Source organism: Schistocerca serialis, chromosome 1 (assembly GCF_023864345.2).
Source record: "Schistocerca serialis cubense isolate TAMUIC-IGC-003099 chromosome 1, iqSchSeri2.2, whole genome shotgun sequence".
In the NCBI taxonomy this organism is placed as follows: domain Eukaryota; kingdom Metazoa; phylum Arthropoda; class Insecta; order Orthoptera; family Acrididae; genus Schistocerca; species Schistocerca serialis.
In genome coordinates this window covers 680,440,951-680,462,090 of record NC_064638.1, presented here as the reverse complement: position 1 = coordinate 680,462,090, position 21,140 = coordinate 680,440,951, and the positions used below count along the sequence as shown (strand labels likewise).

General features: G+C 43.9%; 1 protein-coding gene across 1 annotated transcript in view; it reads right to left on the bottom strand.

Moving 5' to 3' along the window:
* LOC126424197 (filaggrin) overlaps positions 1–18,447 on the bottom strand; it is a 147,806-nt gene extending 129,359 nt beyond the window's left edge. Inside the window, exon 1 of the mRNA XM_050087255.1 lies at positions 14,994–18,447. Coding sequence (XP_049943212.1) covers positions 14,994–18,447 — 3,454 coding nt within the window. The remainder of the gene's footprint in view (positions 1–14,993) is intronic.
* Positions 18,448–21,140: the final 2,693 nt, after the last annotated feature.

The window sequence follows — 21,140 nt, the reverse complement described above, 5'->3', positions numbered from 1 at the left end:
AAGATTGTCCGCCATACGGATGTGCATGGCCTCCTTAACAACACAGTCCCAGAAAGATGACGCTGGGGATAAAATTTCTGTCTTTTCGTAAAATATACAATGCCCCGTGTCCAGGTAATGTTCCACCACAGCTGATTTATCAGGTTGCCCCAGACGTGTATGACAACGGTGTTCGATGCAGCGTTCTTGCACCGTTCGGTATGTCTACCCAATGTAAGATTCTCCACATTGGCATGGGATCTTATGACCCTGCACAATGCGGTAGTATATTAAGCTCTTTGGTGCATAGAGCACATGTGCTCTCAAAATGCCGACAGTCTACTTGGTGAGCTACAACACCTAAGTACGGTATACCAACAGAATGCCTATTACGGTAGACAGATACGCCATGCAGACACCCATTGCAATGGCGCTCTTGCCCTATTTTGGTGGCACTTCTTCAGGAATAGAAAGAATTCTCAAAAGGCACGACAGCATATGTGTTTTTCGGCCACCAGCAAAACTGAGGAATTTATTGTGTTCGGTCAAAGAAGACCACAGCCTTGGGAAACGTTGCGTGTATAAGATCCCATGCCATTGGGGAGAATCTTATACACTTTTTCGGAAGGATGGGAAAACAAATCTCATATATTCCAACGAAAATCAATTTCCCTGTAGCTACATTATTTTTTCTCTTCATATTATATATGTTCAGTTGATTTCAAGACTATATTGTCTCATCTTCAGCGATGAGTTAGGGATGCTGTCTTGAAATCGATTGTATATTCATGAAATAAAGTAGAATAAAAACGCAGCTGCAAGGAAATTGTCTTTAATTGGACGAAACAAATAACAGCTGAATTCGTACATAGCCGACTCCACGAAAACGAAATCGGATGTGTACTTATAACAGGAACCATCCTGACCGTCTGTCTTTAGCGATTTAGGAAAACTGAGCAAACTCTAAATTTGGATGGTCGTACTGGTATGTGAACTGTTGTCCTCTGGAATACGAGTCCACGTATTGACGGTAACCCTGTAACATCTCACTCGGTTATCAGTCAAGACAGCATGTGCTTAAACGTTTTCATGTAATTGATATATGTCTACGCATTCTTTCCTGTCAAACTATGGAGTTTAGTGAAAATGTGAAGCACCTAAATAGCCAGTAGTTGGGTGATGACATTGAGTTCGAACGTATCTTTTGTCAGTTACTAATTGAGCGTACTGTTATTCTCATATTGTAATGTGCAGCTCAGTTACCATGGCGATCCATTTGTGCAATCGAAATACGTTCAGCTTACCAAATATTTAAATCAAGATTGGTCGTGGAGAAGTTTGGAAACACACCTTACAAGGTGTGGACCTATTTGCACGCTGTGAAGCGGATAACTAAAATTAATATAAAAGCACATAGACTGCAGTGTTTTATGACCGCAGTAAATGCTTTTTCTCACTTATAATTGGCGCATCTTCTGACCTGCCTATTGTGCAGCAGAAAATTTATTAAGTATGGTTACACTCTGCAACTACAGATGATTTTCCTATTTTAAAACCGAATAACCAGTTTGGAAGAATTTAAAACTTATTGTCTAGAAAACAGCATTTCGTATATCTGTTAGCTGCTCTCTTGTGGCGTAAAACAATCAGGCACTTTGTGTGTTGTAGCTTGGGGAACAGTTTGTATGTGAACGTGAGAGCGGTGAACTTTAAAATTATAGAATGCAATAAACTATGATTTGTGATACATATGTGTTAACACGTACGAAGTACATGGAAGTGACTATCCTTAGTGGGAGACCAGTATTTGAAGTTGGTATAACGAACAATGTACAGGTTTTGTAATTAATAGAATTCATGCATCTCAGAAAAGATGAGCAGTATATGTAATTTTTCTGATTAAGTGAAGCTTTTAAACACCAGTAACCTTTCACTGAGATCAAACAGTCTATAACAAAACCAGAAATGCACATTCGTATACAAAATCGATTTTACTAAGTATTGTGATTGTCCTTTGTTATGGTTATAAATAGGAGACATACACTGCAAAAACATATGTCATGTTTTTATTCTGTAATGCACTGTTTAAAGGAATAAAGTAGATTGGAAGTACAGTTTTTCATCAGTTTGCTGTGAATTCCAACATACATATACGCTCACCTACACGTGACTGAAAAACAACAAAAAAGACACATATATGGACGTACATATTACATCAGGAAGACTTTGTTTCCTGATGCACGTGCTACTGATGTTTGTAGTTACAAATTCATGAGATCCAAACATAAAATGGGAAAATGTTATTTAAAAATTTGTGAATATGTACCGATGAACTCCTTAAACACGGCGTTTCTATCACCCTCGGGAGACAAACTTCGTATTGCTTTCTGTCTCGGGTTCTTCGGCCGACGTTCATCTAATGATTTTTCTGACGTTTCGCCAGCACAAGTGGCTGGCATTGTCAAAGCTTCACCCTTCATTGCCGGTGGTGAACTGGAGCCGAGCTCGCGGCCGCAGACTAAATGTACCTGGCGCGCCAACGTCCGAGGGCTTCTCCGCGGTCATTTCCGGTGCGGTTCTCCTCTTGCTACCTGCGACGGTCGTTCGCTGCAGTACGGGAAGCCAGAATCCGTTTACCTTAACGCTTTCCTCTTTCTTGTTCAAACTGTTCGCATGTTTTTGTATTTCTACGGCTTCTCTGAACAAGCGCGTGTGATATTGCTTCTCTACAGCCAGAACTTCCGTGTCGGCGAATTTTATTACGTGGTCGGTCTCATTCAGTGCGTGCTGTGCCACGGCCGATTTCTCCACCTGCCCCAACCTGCAATGTCGCTTATGCTCTTTGATCCTGGTGTTAATGGATCGTCCAGTCATTCCGACATAAACTTTTCCGCATGTGCATGGTATACGGTATATTCTCGACATTGCAAGTGGGTCTCTTTTCTCCTTCGCCGATCTAAGACACTCTTTGGTCTTCCTTGTCGGTTTGAAAATCGTCTTTACGCCATATTTGCGCAATATACGGCCGATTCTGTCCGTCACTCTGGGAACGTATGGCAGAAAGGCCGTACCCGACATTTCTTTTTCTAGTTCCTTACTTCGCCGAGTGTTTAGCTCTGTTACACTTCTAATATAATTTGTGGAGTACCCATTGCTCCTCAGGACAGTTTCCAGGTGTTGCATTTCTCGTTTGAGGTGTTGCGGCTCACATATTCGTCCTGCTCTCGTTACGAGCGTACTAATCATGCCTCTTTTCTGGCTCGGGTGGTGGTTTGACAGTTTGTGCAGGTATCGGTCCGTGTGTGTCGGTTTTCGATACACGCTGTGTCCCAGGTTTTCGCCGTCCCTTGTGACCAGCACATCTAGAAATGGCAGTTTCTTGTCCTTTTCTACTTCCATGGTAAATGTTATGTTGGTATGGAGGCTGTTCAAGTGTCTTAGGAAGTCACCGAGCTGTTCTTCACCATGGCTCCACACCACGAAAGTATCATCGACGTACCTGTACCACACCTTAGGTTTGCAAGTCACCGAGTCCAGTGCCTGTGCTTCGAATTGTTCCATGAAGAAGTTGGTCACCACTGGACTGAGAGGACTACCCATGGAAACGCCTTCCAGCTGTTCGTAGAAATCGCCATTCCACGTGAAATAGCTCGTGGTGAGACATGCATGGAAGAGCTTTCTGATGTCTTGCATGGCAGTGGAGGGTGAAGCTTTGACAATGCCAGCCACTCGCGTTGGCGAAACGTCAGAAAAATCATTAGATGAACGGCGGCCGAAGAACCCGAAACAGAAGCCAATAGGCAGTTCGTCAACAAGAGGCCACGAAAGCCTTAACAATTTTGTACCGTCGGGAGAAATAATGCGCTATGAGCTGTGAGCTATTGTAAGGCGTCTATCACATATTACCTATTTCTTTTGTCTCGTATATTGCGTCAGTAACATTCCCACCACTCAAGACAAACATAATCCACTACTTTGACATTACAAAATCTTAAACTTGGCAGCGAAACTGCAACTGTGTAAATCTGAAGCGGTTCACTCCTTCAAAATATTACCGTCTCCCCTAGCAAGATGTTTATATGAATGTCAAGTTCTTCTAATAAATCCAATGTCCAGCCTTTTATTTCCTTACGTAAACTACAGTTTCTTCTAATTGCCTCGGAAAATGGTCTGAAATAAGTAAATGATCAGCAAATGAAGAATTACGCACATTTCCCCCTTTCTCACCCAACAGATGCTCCTTATATCTGGCTTTAATTGAAATTTGTAAACCTCTTGCTAAGGGAGATGAAAACATTTTGAACGATCAGTTGCAACTGGCGATTAAGCACTTCCAGGATGGCTTTAAACCGCTGCTCACACTCATATAATAAGTGTATACGATCTTCCCCAATGTCGGTGAACATGGCGTTTTCCTCAGAATATATTTTTTCTTTTGTTGAGCCCCTGACATTCCATATCACTGGCTTTCATTTTTCGTGGCCTTATCAACAACACATGTTCATACAATTGATATTAAAAAAATGATACTGGTACAGTTTAACAGAAAATTCTCTTTTTTTATTTTTTGATGTAACTTTATGTTGTGACGTAACTTTTATGTTGAGATGTAACTTTATCCTTTTATTATGCCTTCCACCTTTTTGGTAACGGAAGTAAGCTTTATATCTGCTATCTTCTGCACACTAAAGCTACGTGCAATGTCACTGTGCTACATAAATGTATTACAGATTTTATATTTAATGTATACCATAAAATTATTGCATTTGTTAGTGGCCTTCTATAAGGAACTTTCATATTGCCTTAATGTAAAATTATGTTACTTAACACAAGCAAGACGCAGTGCTTACGCGCATGTATATAGCCCACTGCTTTCCCATTTTTCTTATCGCTTAAGCTTCCATAGTGTTAAGCGGAAGTTTTTTCGTGTTAATGAGGTTGTTTTAGCTTATATTTGCTCTTCTTTCCCCATGCCTTTGTAACAGTGATCTCTTATAAACAGAACTCTACCTTCTGCATGCTGAATTTCTGTACAATATTACGCTGTCAGGAAATGCATTAATAATTTTATACGTAACGTATACCTGTAAATCTACTATTTTTAATAGCTTTGTAGAGGAAATGTCATACTTATTTTATTATATAATGCTGTTGTCCAACACAACCAAGACGCAGTTTTTATGCGCATATATTTATCGCCCTCTGCAGCCCAAATTTTCCTGGTCGCTTGAGCCTGTATATCTGTAGCAGTTGGCCTTAATCTCTACCATAAGGTACATGCAAATATTTTTTCCTATGACGCCTATTATAATTTTATGTTGACCAGAGCCTCTACCTCCGGGCATTTACTAATGAATATTCATTCTGAAGTACTACGTACGTAAACTGGCCCTATCTAAAGCCATGGCTTGCAGTATTTCTTATTTTATCAATTTTGTATATGACAAGAGCCGATCGGCTTCATCTAATCTATTGTGCCATCATGTGATGTAATAAGTGATTAGGTTTAACTCAAAAATATTTTTCTATTAATATTTTATTACGTTTGTAAAAATAATTTTGTATTCATTTTTAGGGCACTACTTCCGAAGAAGATATTTTTACAGATATCGAAACCATGGTCAAGGGCTAATAAACCTTTATTTGCAACTGGCTGGTTGATTTTTCAACCGCTTCACTTCAACATTGGTAGCATCCTTTTGCCCTGTCAGTTTTTTGCCGTAGGAATACGTCGCTTTTATCAAGATTGATTTCCACGTTGCACAAGAATGAAATGACAGTACGCAGATACAGATCTTCGGGGTTTTCAGATCACACCATGTAAACCTCGTGAAAACATCACAACTGCTCCAGCACTCTGCAGCAATCTTTACCGTTTATCTCAACACTCGCAGTCTGTTTCGAGGGATAAACTAGACTGCCTCCCACATTTGTGAAACTTGAGTTTTTATAAATGAAAATTGATTTAGTTTTTATTTCTCGTAACGCTATGCCTAGAGTGTGTCTACAAAGTGGATACTTTAGATATTATCTTACATGCATGATAATCTTCAGCCTAGTCTGCATACCTTCAAATAACAGTGGGACTAAAGGGTTGCACTCGTATGATACACAACATAGCCCGAAAATCTGTTTTCTGTGATTTCACCAAATAACATAAGACAAATAACACTATAATTCGTTCAGGTGGAAATTATTTCCTACGGTATCCATAAATCGTGAACATTCCTATCTTCATTATTAGGTAAGCGTTCCTATATTCACCATTATGTAAATAACGCAGCACAAACGTTTCTTGGATGAATACGTTGCGAGCATGCAAAAGCTTTGTTTGTCACTTCTACTTTACGCTTCTAACTAAGCGGTATGAGAATTCACTACTTGCTATCCTTTCGTGACGCTAACCCTACTTGCATTTGGAACTGCTACCTTTACTCCGACTCAAAGCAGCATTTATAGTTTTCTTGTGTAGACAAGTAGAACCACAATCCAGCGAATGCTGACCGAACATCGGAAAAAAGAGAACTTTAAGAAAAGGAGACCATTTTTATACATTTTCGCTATTTAATACCACTTAATCACTCTCAAAAAATGATGTTTTCTGACGCGAATTTGTCGACAGCTACAATGAAATGAGGCCTCGGGACTCACATCTGGAGGAAGAGGGTTACAATGCTCCTCCCGGGTGTAATAAATAGAACGTTGTGATGGATTCGTTGGAAATAACACGTTCGATATTCTACTCCGGCGTTGTGCATAGTCTTTAATGGTTTCGTCCAACCTAAATCCGTAAATTTTTTCTTTGTATAACTCTTCATCCACGAAGTATGTCATGCATTCGCCGAAGAGATCTCCGAAATTCAGTTACTCAGTGAAATCAAGAGAAATATTTTCTTTAAGGATTAGTCAGCGTGTTTGCGCAGTAGGTGGTGGCCAAACCAACGTTTTTAGTCGCCACTGCCGAAGGAGAAAACGAATAAAACCGAAGGATGCCCAACGTGTGGTTATAAGGACAGTATCCGAGTTTATGTGTTTCGACGATTAAAAAACTGTAAGGTTCTTCCTGCTGCACTCAGTGGCGCTGTCCCCTTAATAACGCGTCCCCGCGCTGAAACAGCGCCGCCTGTCGCCTCTGAGCTCGTTGTGCAGGCGGGCCCCGTGACTCACTTGCGTTCTTTGCAGACCGTAAAAATCAAATACCAACTTGTGAATTAATAAAGTCATTTCCCACACCATACCTCATGAAATTTCAAGTAACTTATAAGAGTTTCGGTACTGCACCCGAAATAATTTCCGAGTTGTTCAAAATTACTTAAAACCAAAATTTTTTACAAGTCACATTTACATTTTTATGAAAAAGTCAGAAAAGGACTTTAGCTAAATACTTTGCTACTAAACAGTTAATTTAAACAGTATTTTGTTCATAGGAATACATTTTACATCATGGTTTCATTTTCGAACAGTAATTATTGTACTTAGTTGTTTTGTCAAATAATCATATCATTTCATTTGGTATGTTGTCGGAATGAGTGGGGCGGGGGAAATAAGTGTGTATGCTACAAATTTTAATGATGACTTAGTGTGTGAATCTCATTGTGTAACTCACTACACCTACTATTTTTCGTATGGTCGCTGTTGAGCGTTCGTAAACCTCAATCACACACACACACGTTGAGAATTGTTCTGCGAGACACATGTATGGCATAAAATCCTTATTGTAAAGTAGCCACTTTAGATATTCTAGAAACAAACTCTTTATTTTTGTCCTTAAGACAAATTTTTAAGATTGTTTGCTTTTTGGAAAGTATTTTCGTATACGGTTAAATTAAATTCGGAGTTGGTCAAGGAGGGGTATTACCGTGTTGTCAGAGAAAAGCTGTGAAGCTTAATGGCTACAGTCTGTTCCAACCAATTAGAGCAGAAAGCGATTGCGCGTCCTGGAAGAGGGAGAGATTTACGCGCGATCGACGCTAGGAGTCAGGGCTCAGTCAGGGCTCGGCTTTACTATCTTGAGGATGTGGTGCCTGGCACTGTAATATTTACGTGAAATCTAATTGCCTTTTTGCTGAAAAGCTGATTAGTTTAGAAACTGATGAAATCCGTTGTAAACGACGTTTCCGGAAATTTTGGGATTTTTGGTGTAAATTGTGACTTTCTCCCGATGGGCTAAAATTCAGCGTGACACATTATCCAGTCGTATCTCATAAACTTCAGATTGCCGAATAGTCGTGAGCAGACTAAACAAATAAACATCGTGTGGACTTCAAAACTGTTTATTCACTATAGGATGTCAAATTAAACACCATTGAGACGATATTTTAAACATAGCTGCACAACAGCAACGGTTCTCTAATTTGTCTTAAAATTCATTCTTGGCTTTTAAGTTTCATACTTTTCTAATGCAAGCTATGATGTTCATTGTCCTTAGGTTACCTTCTGAAGAAGACAAATTTACATTTGTCGAAACCTAGGTAAAGAATTTCTTTATCCATTGCAACTGGTCGGCTGTTTATAATTTTATTACCTTTGAGACGTCTAGTTTCCAAACTTATTTTATTTAGCTACCAGTTTCGGCGATTTACGACACCATCTTAAGGTCCCTGACCGACGTTTAGGAAGATTCCACCTCGGTTATGATCAAAACAGGGACCAGCAATACTGGTAATAGTAGATTTCTGCTACTTCTAGCAATCGCTGTTTTGATCAGAACCGAGGTGGAATCTCCCTACAGGTCGGTCAGGGGCCTGAAGATGGCGTAGTGAATCGCCGAAACTGGTAGCCAAATAAAATAAGTTTGGAAACTAGACGGCTGACGGGTGTTTAATTTGACATCTTGTATCGAACAGCCGAGCCCCGCAACCACCTCTGGAAAGATGATCACACAGAGACTGTTTATTTATTGGTTAAAGTTGTGCTCCGTTGGATGAGAGGTCGCAAGTTCATTCCTTACACTGGCTACTGGTGAGAAATGGGCTGTGCGAACGAACGGAATAGTACAAATTTTGATCAGTAGGTGCGTTGACTTGGTAGCAGCTACAGTGGCAATACAACACCGTCATTTTAGTCGAAAACCTATTTTTTAGTAGCTTTCTGTCTGTGGTTTCATATACCGGTGTGCAAAACTTAAGGACTAAAGTAAGTTTCGAATGATGTGTCGCTACCAACTAGCACAGATCGATGAAACGTGGAACGTACATAGAACTGCTATAGTATAGTACCGAAGGTAACCTAAAGAAATATGCAATGTGACAAACAGAAACGACACTTTTATTCCATGACAATAACTGCACTGAAGCCACTGCGATTTGCAATAGTCGCCTAGATATTACGAAAGGCGAGGCATGGTTCTTAATAGGGTGTGTGATCACCATGGAATGCAATGTACGCTCCCATGCTGGTAACAAGGTTGGTGAGAAGTTCTTGTGGCAGGCCGTTCCATCCCTCCAGCACCACGGTTGGCAACCGGTAAATGGTCGTTGTGCGGCTGCAATACGTCTTCCCAATGGCTCGATGGGATTTAGGTCGCGGAAGACCAGTTCATTCGCCGAATATTTTCTCGTTCCAAGAGTTCCTCTACCTGCACTGTTCAATGCAGTTGCGGAACGTCATCTACAAAAACGAAAGCAGAGCCAAATACTGCCCTGAAAAGACGCACAAGGGAAGGAGGACAGTGTTATAATAAAGACGACGGGTGAGTCTAAAGTTTACGAAGATTTGGAGGTCAGTACGCCCACGCAACATAATACCCCCACCCCCTTAATATAACAACTGGACCACGAAAACGACCTCATATGGTGAGAGGTGAGATCAAGTAACGCACCGAGGAACATTGTCGAATATGATCGTTTAGCTGGTCGAAGTGTTATTCCCTAAGGAGGCCTAATGTTACACGGGTGACTTACAAATCTTTGAACATGGGACACTCACCGCTCAACGTTACTGTGACATGCACGTCTTTTAAGGGGTACATTCGGCCCTGACCTCATTTTACTGGATGACAAGACGCGACCGCATCGAAGTGTGCATGTGGAGGACCTCTTGGAATGAGAGGATATTCGGCGAATGGACTTGCCTGCCCGTTGGCCCGACTTAGATCCTATCGAGCACGTGTGGGATGCGTCGGGGAATCGTATTGCGTCACGTCCAATTGCTCCAGCGACCATGCAGAAGTTGTCAAGCACGCTGGCGGAGGAATGGACGCCGTACCGTAAGAACTCCAATGTGGGATCAAGTTGCTGAGCATGCATTACCGTGCGTAATTATCACACACACCTTATTGAGAACCATGTCCTGCCTTTTATAATGTCCAGGGGACCACAACGAATCGCTGTGACTTGGGTGTATTTACTGTCTTTAAATAAAAGTGTCATTTTTGTCAGTCGGTTTGCTTATTTCACTAAGTTATCTTCTGTACTATACTGCAGGAGTTCCTTTTATGTATTATCCAAGTTTCATCAAGCTATGTTACATGGCAGTGGCACATCACGCGAAAGTTACTTTCTTCCTTTTGCGCAGAAGGATTCGTCTCCAAGTCTCTACGTCAGCTGGCATTTACCACCAATCCACAATGTCGGATTATCAGTGCTGATAGTCTGTTGTCTGTTGTCGGTTGTTTATATAGATAAGAATAGCAGTTATGATGAACAAATTTGCTTCAGCCTCTCGGCATTCATAACTGGACGTGAAAAACTAGTCTGAGAGAAGAGGCGGAAACATTTCTTTGCTATGAGATAAATCGAGATTCGTTGCAAAAGCGGTATGTGCGGCAAGATTAACAAAATTGTCTCAGAGTGATGGCTGCAGACTGCAGGCTCACGTGGTCACGGCACACATGATAATCTAATGCATCTTCCCGTGTCGCGACCGACTGGCTACCGCGATTTAAACTCTGCGCTTCTGACTCCAGGGTAATGAAAGTCATAACATGCTAAGATGGCGGCAGACTTATGGGTTAGATTTCACAAACGATCAACATCAAACGGACGAGACAAGATACCGTGTAAGTATGGGCGGGAACAGTGTCTGCGCTAGGTTTATTGCTTATATCGAGTGCCTCCCCTACTGATCTCTCCCATAGATTCCTTGCGGTGGTACGGGATGGCTTCCAAGTTCTTACGTTGGTGTTCCATTACGGCCCGAACATGAGGGCGCCGAGACAAAAACGTGTTCTTTTGCAACAGCATGGTCACGAAACAAATTTGAACCGAACGGCTTTTCTTTTCTTTTAACGGTCCATGCCATACGTTGCAGGGGTCAAAAATGTATTCTGACCTTGACATCCGATGGTCCTATACTTTCACAAAACATCGGTGGGTCTAGAATCTCTAGCAAAATTGATTTAACGGGGAAAACTAGTGTATTTAAATGAGTTGAAAATCTTGCACCCTGTTGATATGTAAAATGTAAATGTCTTGCGGCTAGGGCCTCCCGTCGGGTAGACCGTTCATTGGGTGCAAGTCTTCCGCTTTGAGGTTACTTTGGACTTGAGCGTCGATGGGGATGAAATGATGATGATTAGGACAACACAACACCCAGTCCCTGAGAGGAGAAGAATCTCCGACCCAGTCGGGAATCGAACCCGGACCCTTAGAATTGACAGTCTGCCGCGCTGACCACTTTTTTTTTCTTTTTCGTTCTTGGTTGTTGTGTTTGCTCGTTTCGGACGTCACAAGACATCCGTTTAACTTCATTTGTTGATCCTTCTACTCAGTTTTTTATTTCAGAGGCCAACCAGCTCTCCGACCAAACACGCTGAGCTACCGTGCCGGCAAAACCACTCAGCTACCAGGGGCGGACTGTTGATACGTGTAATGCAGCTAGTTTTCAGCAGCTTTTCTCAGCTGGGATGCATTCGATATTATCAGAAAGATGAAAGAAGAAGCGGTGCCGTAGGAGACTGTAGGGCTGTTTCATACTAAACCAGTGAAATAAATATTATTAAGCTGCCCAATGTGGAACCTTAACTCAAGCTATCACTATTAGTACTTGCAATCGCCGACTACATCTTAAATTCCTTGATAATGTGAGGGTCGGATACATTCTACCAGTATTGTAGGATTGTTATGAAATCTTCGGAAATTATGAAACAAGCAACAGCTTCGCCCTGATAAGCCATTTCAACGAGTTTCCTACTTGTCAAAGCCAGATGCCAATGAGTAACCAGCATGAGACTTGTCGAAAATCGAATTCGGACGGAGCTGTTTCTCGGTTAATTATTTGGGAAGCTTTCGGCAGTGAAATCTGCACCAGTACCCCGAAAGCCACCTTACATATCGTGTCCACCACAGAATGGTGAATGGGAAAAACGATGTTTCATAAACCTCAATACTACCTCTAATTTGCCTGATTTTCTTGTCGTTCTAATTTGGCGAGACATATGTGAGAGAAAGTAGCGTGTTACTTTGTTGAACGTACAGCGTAGAAAATTCAACTATGGACCACTTCATGGTGCTCAATACCTCTCTTGTAGTGTCTGCACGTGAGTTTGTCGTGTATCTCCGTAACAATCTCGCGTGTACTGATGAATCTTGTGACCAACCGATACGCACTTCGTTCGATCTTATCTATCTCTCCTATTAACCATGCTTAGTAAAGGTCCCAGACTGGTGAGAAACAATCCAGAATGGGTTTAAATTTTTAAGGCATTTCTTTCATGGCAGACTTACATATTTTCAAGATGCTTCCATTTAACTTCCGCCTGGCATCTGCTTTTCTTACAGTTACTTGTATATGGTTCCACTTTAGGTCACTCTGGATGTTTTTTCTAGGTTTATCGCCAATTGTCCAAGAACAGCATGTTCTGTGAATAGCCTTAAAGAGCCTCGAACGTCACCTGGTAGATCATTAATATTATGATATTATAAAAATGGATGCGTGTATATATGTGTATATACGCGTGTATGTTCCACATCCCCTATTAAACCACCGGACCGATTTCAAGCAAACTTGGTACATGTATAACCTACTGTCTGCAAATCATCGCTTTAGGGGTAACAACATGTATCTATCAAAGGGGTCGGGGGGGGGGGGGGGATAAAAAATCAGGCTCGACCACGACGCGCGGATACCCGTACTTTGTTCATCTAGTATTTGAGCATGAGATTACTTAGAGAACTGTAACAATCTTTACACATAATTTCAAACATTTGCGAAATTTTTTCTCACTGACCACCCCCCACAAAATGATAAACGGAGAAAGATTTTTCGCTGACTACACTTTCGCTGTTTACGCAATAAAACTGCCGCATGAAGCATAACGCTTTAATTTATTACTTCTTTACTTCTAACTCTGTCCACAACACATTTCGCAGGCAGCAGCCACATATACAACTCCATGTACCTGCAAAATTATATCATTTTACAGTACATAGATCAGGTGATACCTTGTCATAAATATTGAGCTGCGTGAAAATGAAACTGTGGGGCGAAATTCGCCAGAGAGATGGGTGAAATATGTGTACAAATACATGTGAAATGTGTTAAATATATCTGACAAGTGGGTACAAGGGCAAAATCACGGGAAAAAGCTCATCGTAAGCTTCTGAAACGATTCCAGCCAAATTTTGTACATATGTTAGCTGCAATGTGAAAAGAAATACTGTGGGGGTGAGAAGCACCAGCCGCCTGAATGAAATTTTCTCTCTGCAGTGGAGTATGCCTTGATATGAAACTTCCTGAAAGATTAAAACTGTGTGCCCGACCGAGACTCGAACTCGTGACCTTTGCCTACTGGCAGAATTGAAGCTGTGATGAGGGGTCGCGAGTCGTGCTTGGGTAGCTCAGTCGGTAGAGCATTTGCCATCGCGAATGGCAAATGTCCCGAGTTCAAGTCTCGGTCCGGCACTCAGTTTAATCTCCCAGGCAGTATAACGAGCCGCCTATTGGAATAGCCGTAATAACGTATAGCGAGAAGGAGGGGAGGAGGAGTTGAACAGACAGCGAGGGGAAGAAAGAGATGGGCAGAGATAGGGGGAAAAGGAGGTGGACAGACACAGGGGAGGAGGGAGTGGACAGTGATTGGGGAGACGGACACAGACAGGGGCATGAAGAGGTAGGTAGAGAGATGCGGAAGGAGGACATGAATAGAGGGGGAGAAGTAAATGGGCAGAGAAAGGAAAGAGCAGGAGATGAACAGGGAGAGGAGGATTGACAGGGGGAAAGGAGGGGATGGACTGAGGTGGGAGGAGCAGATTGGCAGAAAGAGGGAGGAGAAGATTGACAGAGAGAAGGGCTGGAGATGGACATAGATTGAGGATTGAGGAGGTGGAGAGGGGTGGGATGAGGGAGATGGACGGAAAGGACTGAAGGAGATGGACAAAGAGAAGAGAGAGGGACTAATAGAAGACTAGAATAAATACATACCCAGTCAACACATGTGACTCAGCTAGTATGTTATAAACAGTGACGGCTCTTTCATACTCCCTATAGGATACTCCTGAAATTACTTTTCCATCTGTCGATCTCTTCCGTTAAAAGCAAAATGTTAGGGTCTACCTGCTGGATATTCCAGATCTGGCTGGCTTTGAGCACTATGCGACTTAACTTCTGAGGTCATCAGTCGCCTAGAACTTAGAACTAATTAAACCTAACTAACCTAAGGACATCACACACATCCATGTCCGAGGCAAGATTCGAACCTGCGACCGTAGCGGTCGCTCGGTTCCAGACTGTAGCGCCTAGAACCGCACGGCCACTCCTGCCGGCAATTCCAGATCTAGTCATATATCCAGTATCAGGTAAAATCGCATTTTGTTCGCTCTACGACAGTACGAAACTGTATCGAATGCCTTCCGAAACGCAAGGAACACCGCACCGACCTGGACGCCCTTGTCTACGGCGCTCTGGATTTCATGAACGAACAGAGCGGGTTGTGTTTCGCAAGTCTGGCGATAAATTACATATCAATGTGAATTGTTTTGTACATAGAAATCTACTGAAACAGGATGTGATCCTGAGAACATAAGAATGTCGTGACATTGCAGAAAAACAAACGTAGAACGTGGCGTTGGACTCACCGACTGGGAAGTCTTGCGGCTGCAGCCACGATATGAAGGTGGAGAGGTAGCCGAAGAGGAAGATGCCATCAGAGAGGCCCAGCTTGGCGGCGTGGAAGTCCTCCCCGGGCGGCACGCTGGGGAAGTGCAGCTGCGGCTCGTCGAGGCGGTCCCTCTCCCTGTCCCTCCCCCTCTCCTCCTCGGCGTCCCTGCGGCCGCCGTCGCGCTGCCGCAGCCTGTCCGCCAGCACCAGCAGCCGCTCCGAGTCCTCGCCGTCTTCCAGCAGCTGCGGCTGCTGCTGCACAGACTCTTCAACCCTGCCACTGGACTCTGGCATTACCCACTTCTCCGCCACGGCCTCAGCCGAGCTGTCACCAGTCTGCGCCCTCGGCTCAGACTCCGGTGGGTCACCGTTGTGAGTGTCATCTTCCGAAGGATGGCTCTGTATGGCCTCAGCAACTGGGCCGCCTATTTGTGGTTCACCTTCGCCAGCAGCAGTACCTTTGTCATTGGCGACCACAGGCTTATCAGCTCCAGACACAGAGCTGCGCTCCCTTGCACCCTCATTTATCACCGGGAGGTGAGCTCCCTTTGGCTTCTCACTAAGCTCTGTCGCCACAGGTGAAAAAACTTCTTCCTGTTCTCCTTTCATCGTTCCTGATTCCTCTGTTGCAACAGATTCTATTAACGATTTCCCGCCCTCGTCGCAGTTCTCTTTCTCTTGAAATGACACAAGCCTCTGTGATACTGGTTCACCTTTTGTTATTTTCTGATTAGACAGACCAGCTGCTACAGTAACAATTGATTCACTGGAATTAATTCCTGTATCTGGTATGTGAAGCGCGTCATTCGACACTGATTCCTCGTTCTTCTCCTCGCCAGATTCTTTTTGCTTTTCGTCAGTAGACTGCTCACTTCTGGAATCTGTTCCACTATCTATAACTTCCGTCTTCACGCTCTGCATTCTTTCCGAAAGCGCTGCTGCACTTTTAGTATCGTATTCCTTTAGTTTTTTTACTTCATCCGATTCACTACTTACCGATTCTATTTCTTGCGACTGGTTCTCTGCGTCGATGTTGGTTATCGTATCAGTGACTAAAGGAGGAACCTCGTCTCTCATATTCTCCTCTCTTATTTCCGTCTTCACTTCCGGGGCTGTCTCCCGTTTTATCCTCAGCGTCGTTTCTCCTCTACTTGGACACGACACAGGAGCATGTTCTTCCGGGGGAACATCTGCAGAATTTTCTCTTACATCTGTTGACTTATCTCGGGAGCTATTAGTCTGTTCCGCTTGAGCCTGCTTAACCTGGAAATCAGACTCAGTGTTTTCTGATGTGGAAAACGACGCGGATTTCAAGCCCGACTCGTAAGACGATGGAGCGATCGGAACTTCTGGAGAGTCCTCAAGTTTCTTGCTCTTATCGATTTCAGTAGTATTCACGCGATTACCAGCAGAAATGACACTCCTGTTTGATGTTTCCGAAGAAATATTCTTTGACTCTGTAAACGTAGAATCTGGCAGCTTCGTTGACTTCCCCTCCACACTCGCTTCCCTGCTTACTTCATTTTGGCTGGTATTCGCCGTCGATGACAGTTTCCACGTTTTCGACCCAGAACCTCTAAAAAGATTCCCGTCTACTATAATGGTCGTGGAAGCTGTCTTGTAGCTGTCATCTACTGTTGCCGACCTGTTGCTGAAAGTAACTTTCTTGACTGTTGCATTCTTTACTGTCTCGTTGAGGTGCATTTCACCGAAATGATGAGTGTCCAATTTAGAATCTTCAGAAACATCTGAAACACTGAATGTACTATGATCACCTATTTCTCTTCTTACTCTTTGTTTTTCGATCTGCATATTAGCATCCTGGTTTAACTGGGATGTATCATTGCTCTTTAATTTCACAAGAGTATGCTGCGTCTTTCTAATCGTAGGAGCTGTTACTTTATTATTCGCTGCCTGATGTTCTCCAAAGTCGACGTTTGAAAATTTTGAACTTGGATCTTTAACCTTTTCTCTATATACGCCAGATGAAATTTTATTCGGCCCAACTACAGTTTTACTCTTCGCTTCTGAAACATGTTTTCCTTCAGCGCTTCCCGTACTTTTTCGAGTTTTGCCTTGAAGATTTTCTTGCTGATGTGAGTCCTGACTTTCGACAGGATGTGTTTTCTGAGCTTTTCTAGCACCATGGCTTTCCTCTGAAGAACGAAATCGCTTTATTACTTCTTTCTGTCCATTACCGTGAGACTGTGATTGCGTTGATTTCTTTGGCATCGCGTCTTCAGAAGAGCTGGACCCACCGTTATTCGCAGGCTTCTGAGATTTGACACTTTGATACTTGTTAACCGTAGTAGCGTTCACTTTACTGTCACTGCTGGCTGGTGGAGCTTTCTGTGAATGGTGCTTCTGTACGCCAGGTTTTTGAATATGTTTGACATTTTCCACGTGTCGATCTTGTTTCTCTGTGACATGTTTATTCTGCTTATGTGCTTCCTTTATTACGTTAGGTGCGGGAGGTAAATCGTGTGCAGTCTTCGTGGTCGATGTGGATGGTTTGCTAGTTCCCTCCTTTCCACCAGCAGGTACAGAACTCACCGACTTCCGCACAGCTTTTCGTTCACCTTCTGAAGCCGATTTTTGGGATCTGCCTAAATCCTCGCGAGGAGACTCTGTCTGTAGGCGTTTGCTTTGTCCCGCACCGATACCGCTTTTTCCCGAAGGAACAGCAGCTGCTCGGTCAGGAACGTCGGACACAACTTCTCTTCTCCTTCGCGATTTGGATCCGGACGGTACAACAGTTGGCTGCCGTTCTGTTTTACTAGCCACGTTCCTTTGTTCCACTAGCACTTTTACCTGGTTCTCAGACGATCCTTCGGGCATTTTCTCCGTAACGTTGCTCTGCTGCAGAACAGATGGTTGTGCTACACTGGCAGGTATAACAAGTGTTGGAGAGTTATCTGCAGAAGTTTTCGGCAGACCTGCAGCCGCTACTGGTGACTCCTGTCCAGAGCTGTCCTCCCCATGATGGTGCTTCAAAATGTCCTTTGAAACGCCCGACTGAGCTTCAGGCTTGCCGTTATTCGTCGGCTGTGGGGTCACTGCCTGCCCTCTATTAACAATGGAGGACGGATCCGTTCGCTCTTTCGTTGCTGTGGCTACGGGTGTCCTCTGTCGCGCTGTGTCGCTTTCACGACGCTCCTCAGTGTCGTCCCTGGAAACAGGCGGCTGAGCCGCGCCTCGGGCTTCGCCACCGCTGCCGGCCGGCTCGGGCAGCCCCTGGCGGTCGCCGCTGCCGGCCGCGGGCAGCAGCCGCGACAGCACGGGCTCGTCGCCGGGCCCGGGCTCCGGCTCGCAGCTGCCCAGGTGGTCGTCGCACTGCAGGAAGGACGCGCCCGCCGCCGCCAGCAACAGCACAGCCGCCGCCGCCAGCAGAGGCAGCGGCAGCGGCAGCGCACCGCCTCGAGCTCTCGCCATGTCGCCAGCCGCACTGTGCCCGCTGCAGGCCCGCACTGCTTACTCCGCGCCGCCGCACTTGGCGCGCTTCGCCCTCTCAGCCCACAAGACCCACAAGTGCTCCGCGGCCCACCGCGCCTACCGCTCGCCTACCTAAATCTCGTGTTTATTCCCTGCTCCAAAACAACCACTGACGAAAGCTTTTCTCAAAGAATCATCTCGCATTTAGGAAAATCCACACGTGAGAAATACAGCTTGCCCTACCCATTTACTGCGCAGTGCCGATGTTACTGTTACCGACGACTGTGCCGCTAAAGCGGAGTTATTGAACGCAGTTTTCCGACATTCCTTCACCAGGGAAGACGAATGGAATATTCCAGAATTTGAAACACGAGCAGCTGCTAGCATGAGTTTCTTAGAAGTTAGATACCTTAGGAGTTGCGAAGCAACTCAAATCGCTTGATACGGGCTAGCCTTCAGGTCCAGATTGTATACCGATTAGTTCCTTTCAGATTACGCTGATACAATAGCTCCCTACTTAGCAATCATATACAACCGCTCGCTCACCGATAGATCTGTACCTACAGATTGGAAAATTGCGCAGGTCGCACCAGTGTTTAAGAAGGGTAGTAGGAGTAATCCATCGAACTACAGACCTATATCAAATGGTTCAAATGGCTCTGAGCACTATGGGACTCAACTTCTGAGGTCAACAGTCCCCTAGAACTTAGAACTACTTAAACCTAAGTAACCTAAGGACATTAAACACATCCATGCCCGAGGCAGGATTCGAATCTGCGACCGTAGCGGTCGCGTGGTTCCAGACTGTAGCGCCTAGAACCGCTCGGCCACCCTGGCCGGCAGACCTATATCATTGACGTCGGTTTGCAGTAGAGTTTTGGAGCATGTACTGTACTCAAACATTATGAATCACCTCGAAGGGAACGATCTATTGATACGTAATCAGCATGGTTTCAGAAAACATCGTTCTTGTGCAACGCAGCTAGCTCTTTATTCGCACGTAATAATGGCCGCTATCGACAGGGGATCTCAAGTTGATTCCGTATTTCTAGATTTCCGGAAAGCTTTTGACACCGTTCCTCACAAGCGACTTCTAATCAAGCTGCGGGCCTATGGGGTATCGTCTCAGTTGTGCGACTGGATTCGTGATTTCCTGTCAGGAAGGTCGCAGTTCGTAGTAATAGACGGCAAATCATCGAGTAAAACTGAAGTGATATCAGGTGTTCCCCGGGGAAGCGTCCTGGGACCTCTGCTGTTCTTGATCTATATAAATGACCTGGGTGACAACCTGAGCAGTTCTCTTAGGTTGTTCGCAGATGATGCTGTAATTTACCGTCTAGTAAGGTCATCAAAAGACCAGTATCAGCTCCAAAGCGATTTAGAAAAGATTGCTGTATTAAAGAACAATGATACATCCCAGTTATGGTGTGGCAGGTGGCTGTTGACGCTAAATAACGAAAAGTGTGAGGTGATCCACATGAGTTCCAAAAGAAATCCGTTGGAATTTGATTACTCGATAAATAGTACAATTCTCAAGGCTGTCAATTCAACTAAGTACCTGGGTGTTAAAATTACGAACAACTTCAGTTGGAAAGACCACATAAATAATATTGTGGGGAAGGCGAGCCAAAGGTTGCGTTTCATTGGCAGGACACTTAGAAGATGCAACAAGTCCACTAAAGAGACAGCTTACACTACACTGGTTCGTCCTCTGTTGGAATATTGCTGCGCGGTGTGGGATCCTTACCAGGTGGGATTGACGGAGGACATCGAAAGGGTGCAAAAAAGGGCAGCTCGTTTTGTATTATCACGTAATAGGGGAGAGAGTGTGGCAGATATGATACGCGAGTTGGGATAGAAGTCATTAAAGCAAAGACGTTTTTCGTCGCGGCAAGATCTATTTACAAAATTTCAGTCATCAACTTTCTCTTCCGAATGAGAAAATATTTTGTTGAGCCCAACCTACATAGGTAGAAATGATCATCAAAAATAAATAAGAGAAATCAGAGCTTGAACTGAAAGGTTTAGGTGTTCGTTTTTCCCGCGCGCTGTTCGGGAGTGGAATGGTAGAGAGATATTATGATTGTGGCTCGATGAACCCTCTGCCAAGCACTTAAATGTGAATTACAGAGTAATCATGTAGATGTAGATGTACATCTACATCTACACGGATACTCTGCAAATCACATTTAAGTGTCTGGCAGAGGATTCATCGAACCACCATCACAATTCTCTATTATTCCAATCTTGTATAGCGTGCGTAAAGAATGAATACCTATATATTTCCGTACAAGCTCTGATTTCTCTTATTTTATCGTGGTTGTCGTTCCTCCCTATGTAGGTCGGTGAAATACTAAACACCTTTTTCCGAAGCTGTTTCACAGAGGAAGACTGCACTACAGTTCCTTCTCCAAATCCTCGCACAAACGAAAAAATGGCTGACATCGAAATAAGTGTCCAAGGAATAGAAAAGCAAATGGAATCACTCAACAGAGGAAAGTCCACTGGACCTGACGGGATACCAATTCGATTCTGCACAGAGTGCGCGAAAGAACTTTCCCCCCTTCTAACAGCCATGTACCGCAAGTCTCTAGAGGAACGGAAATGATTGGAAAAAAGCACAGGTAGTCCCAGTCTTCAAGATGGACCGTCGATCAGATGCGCAAAACTATAGACCTATATCTCTGACGTCG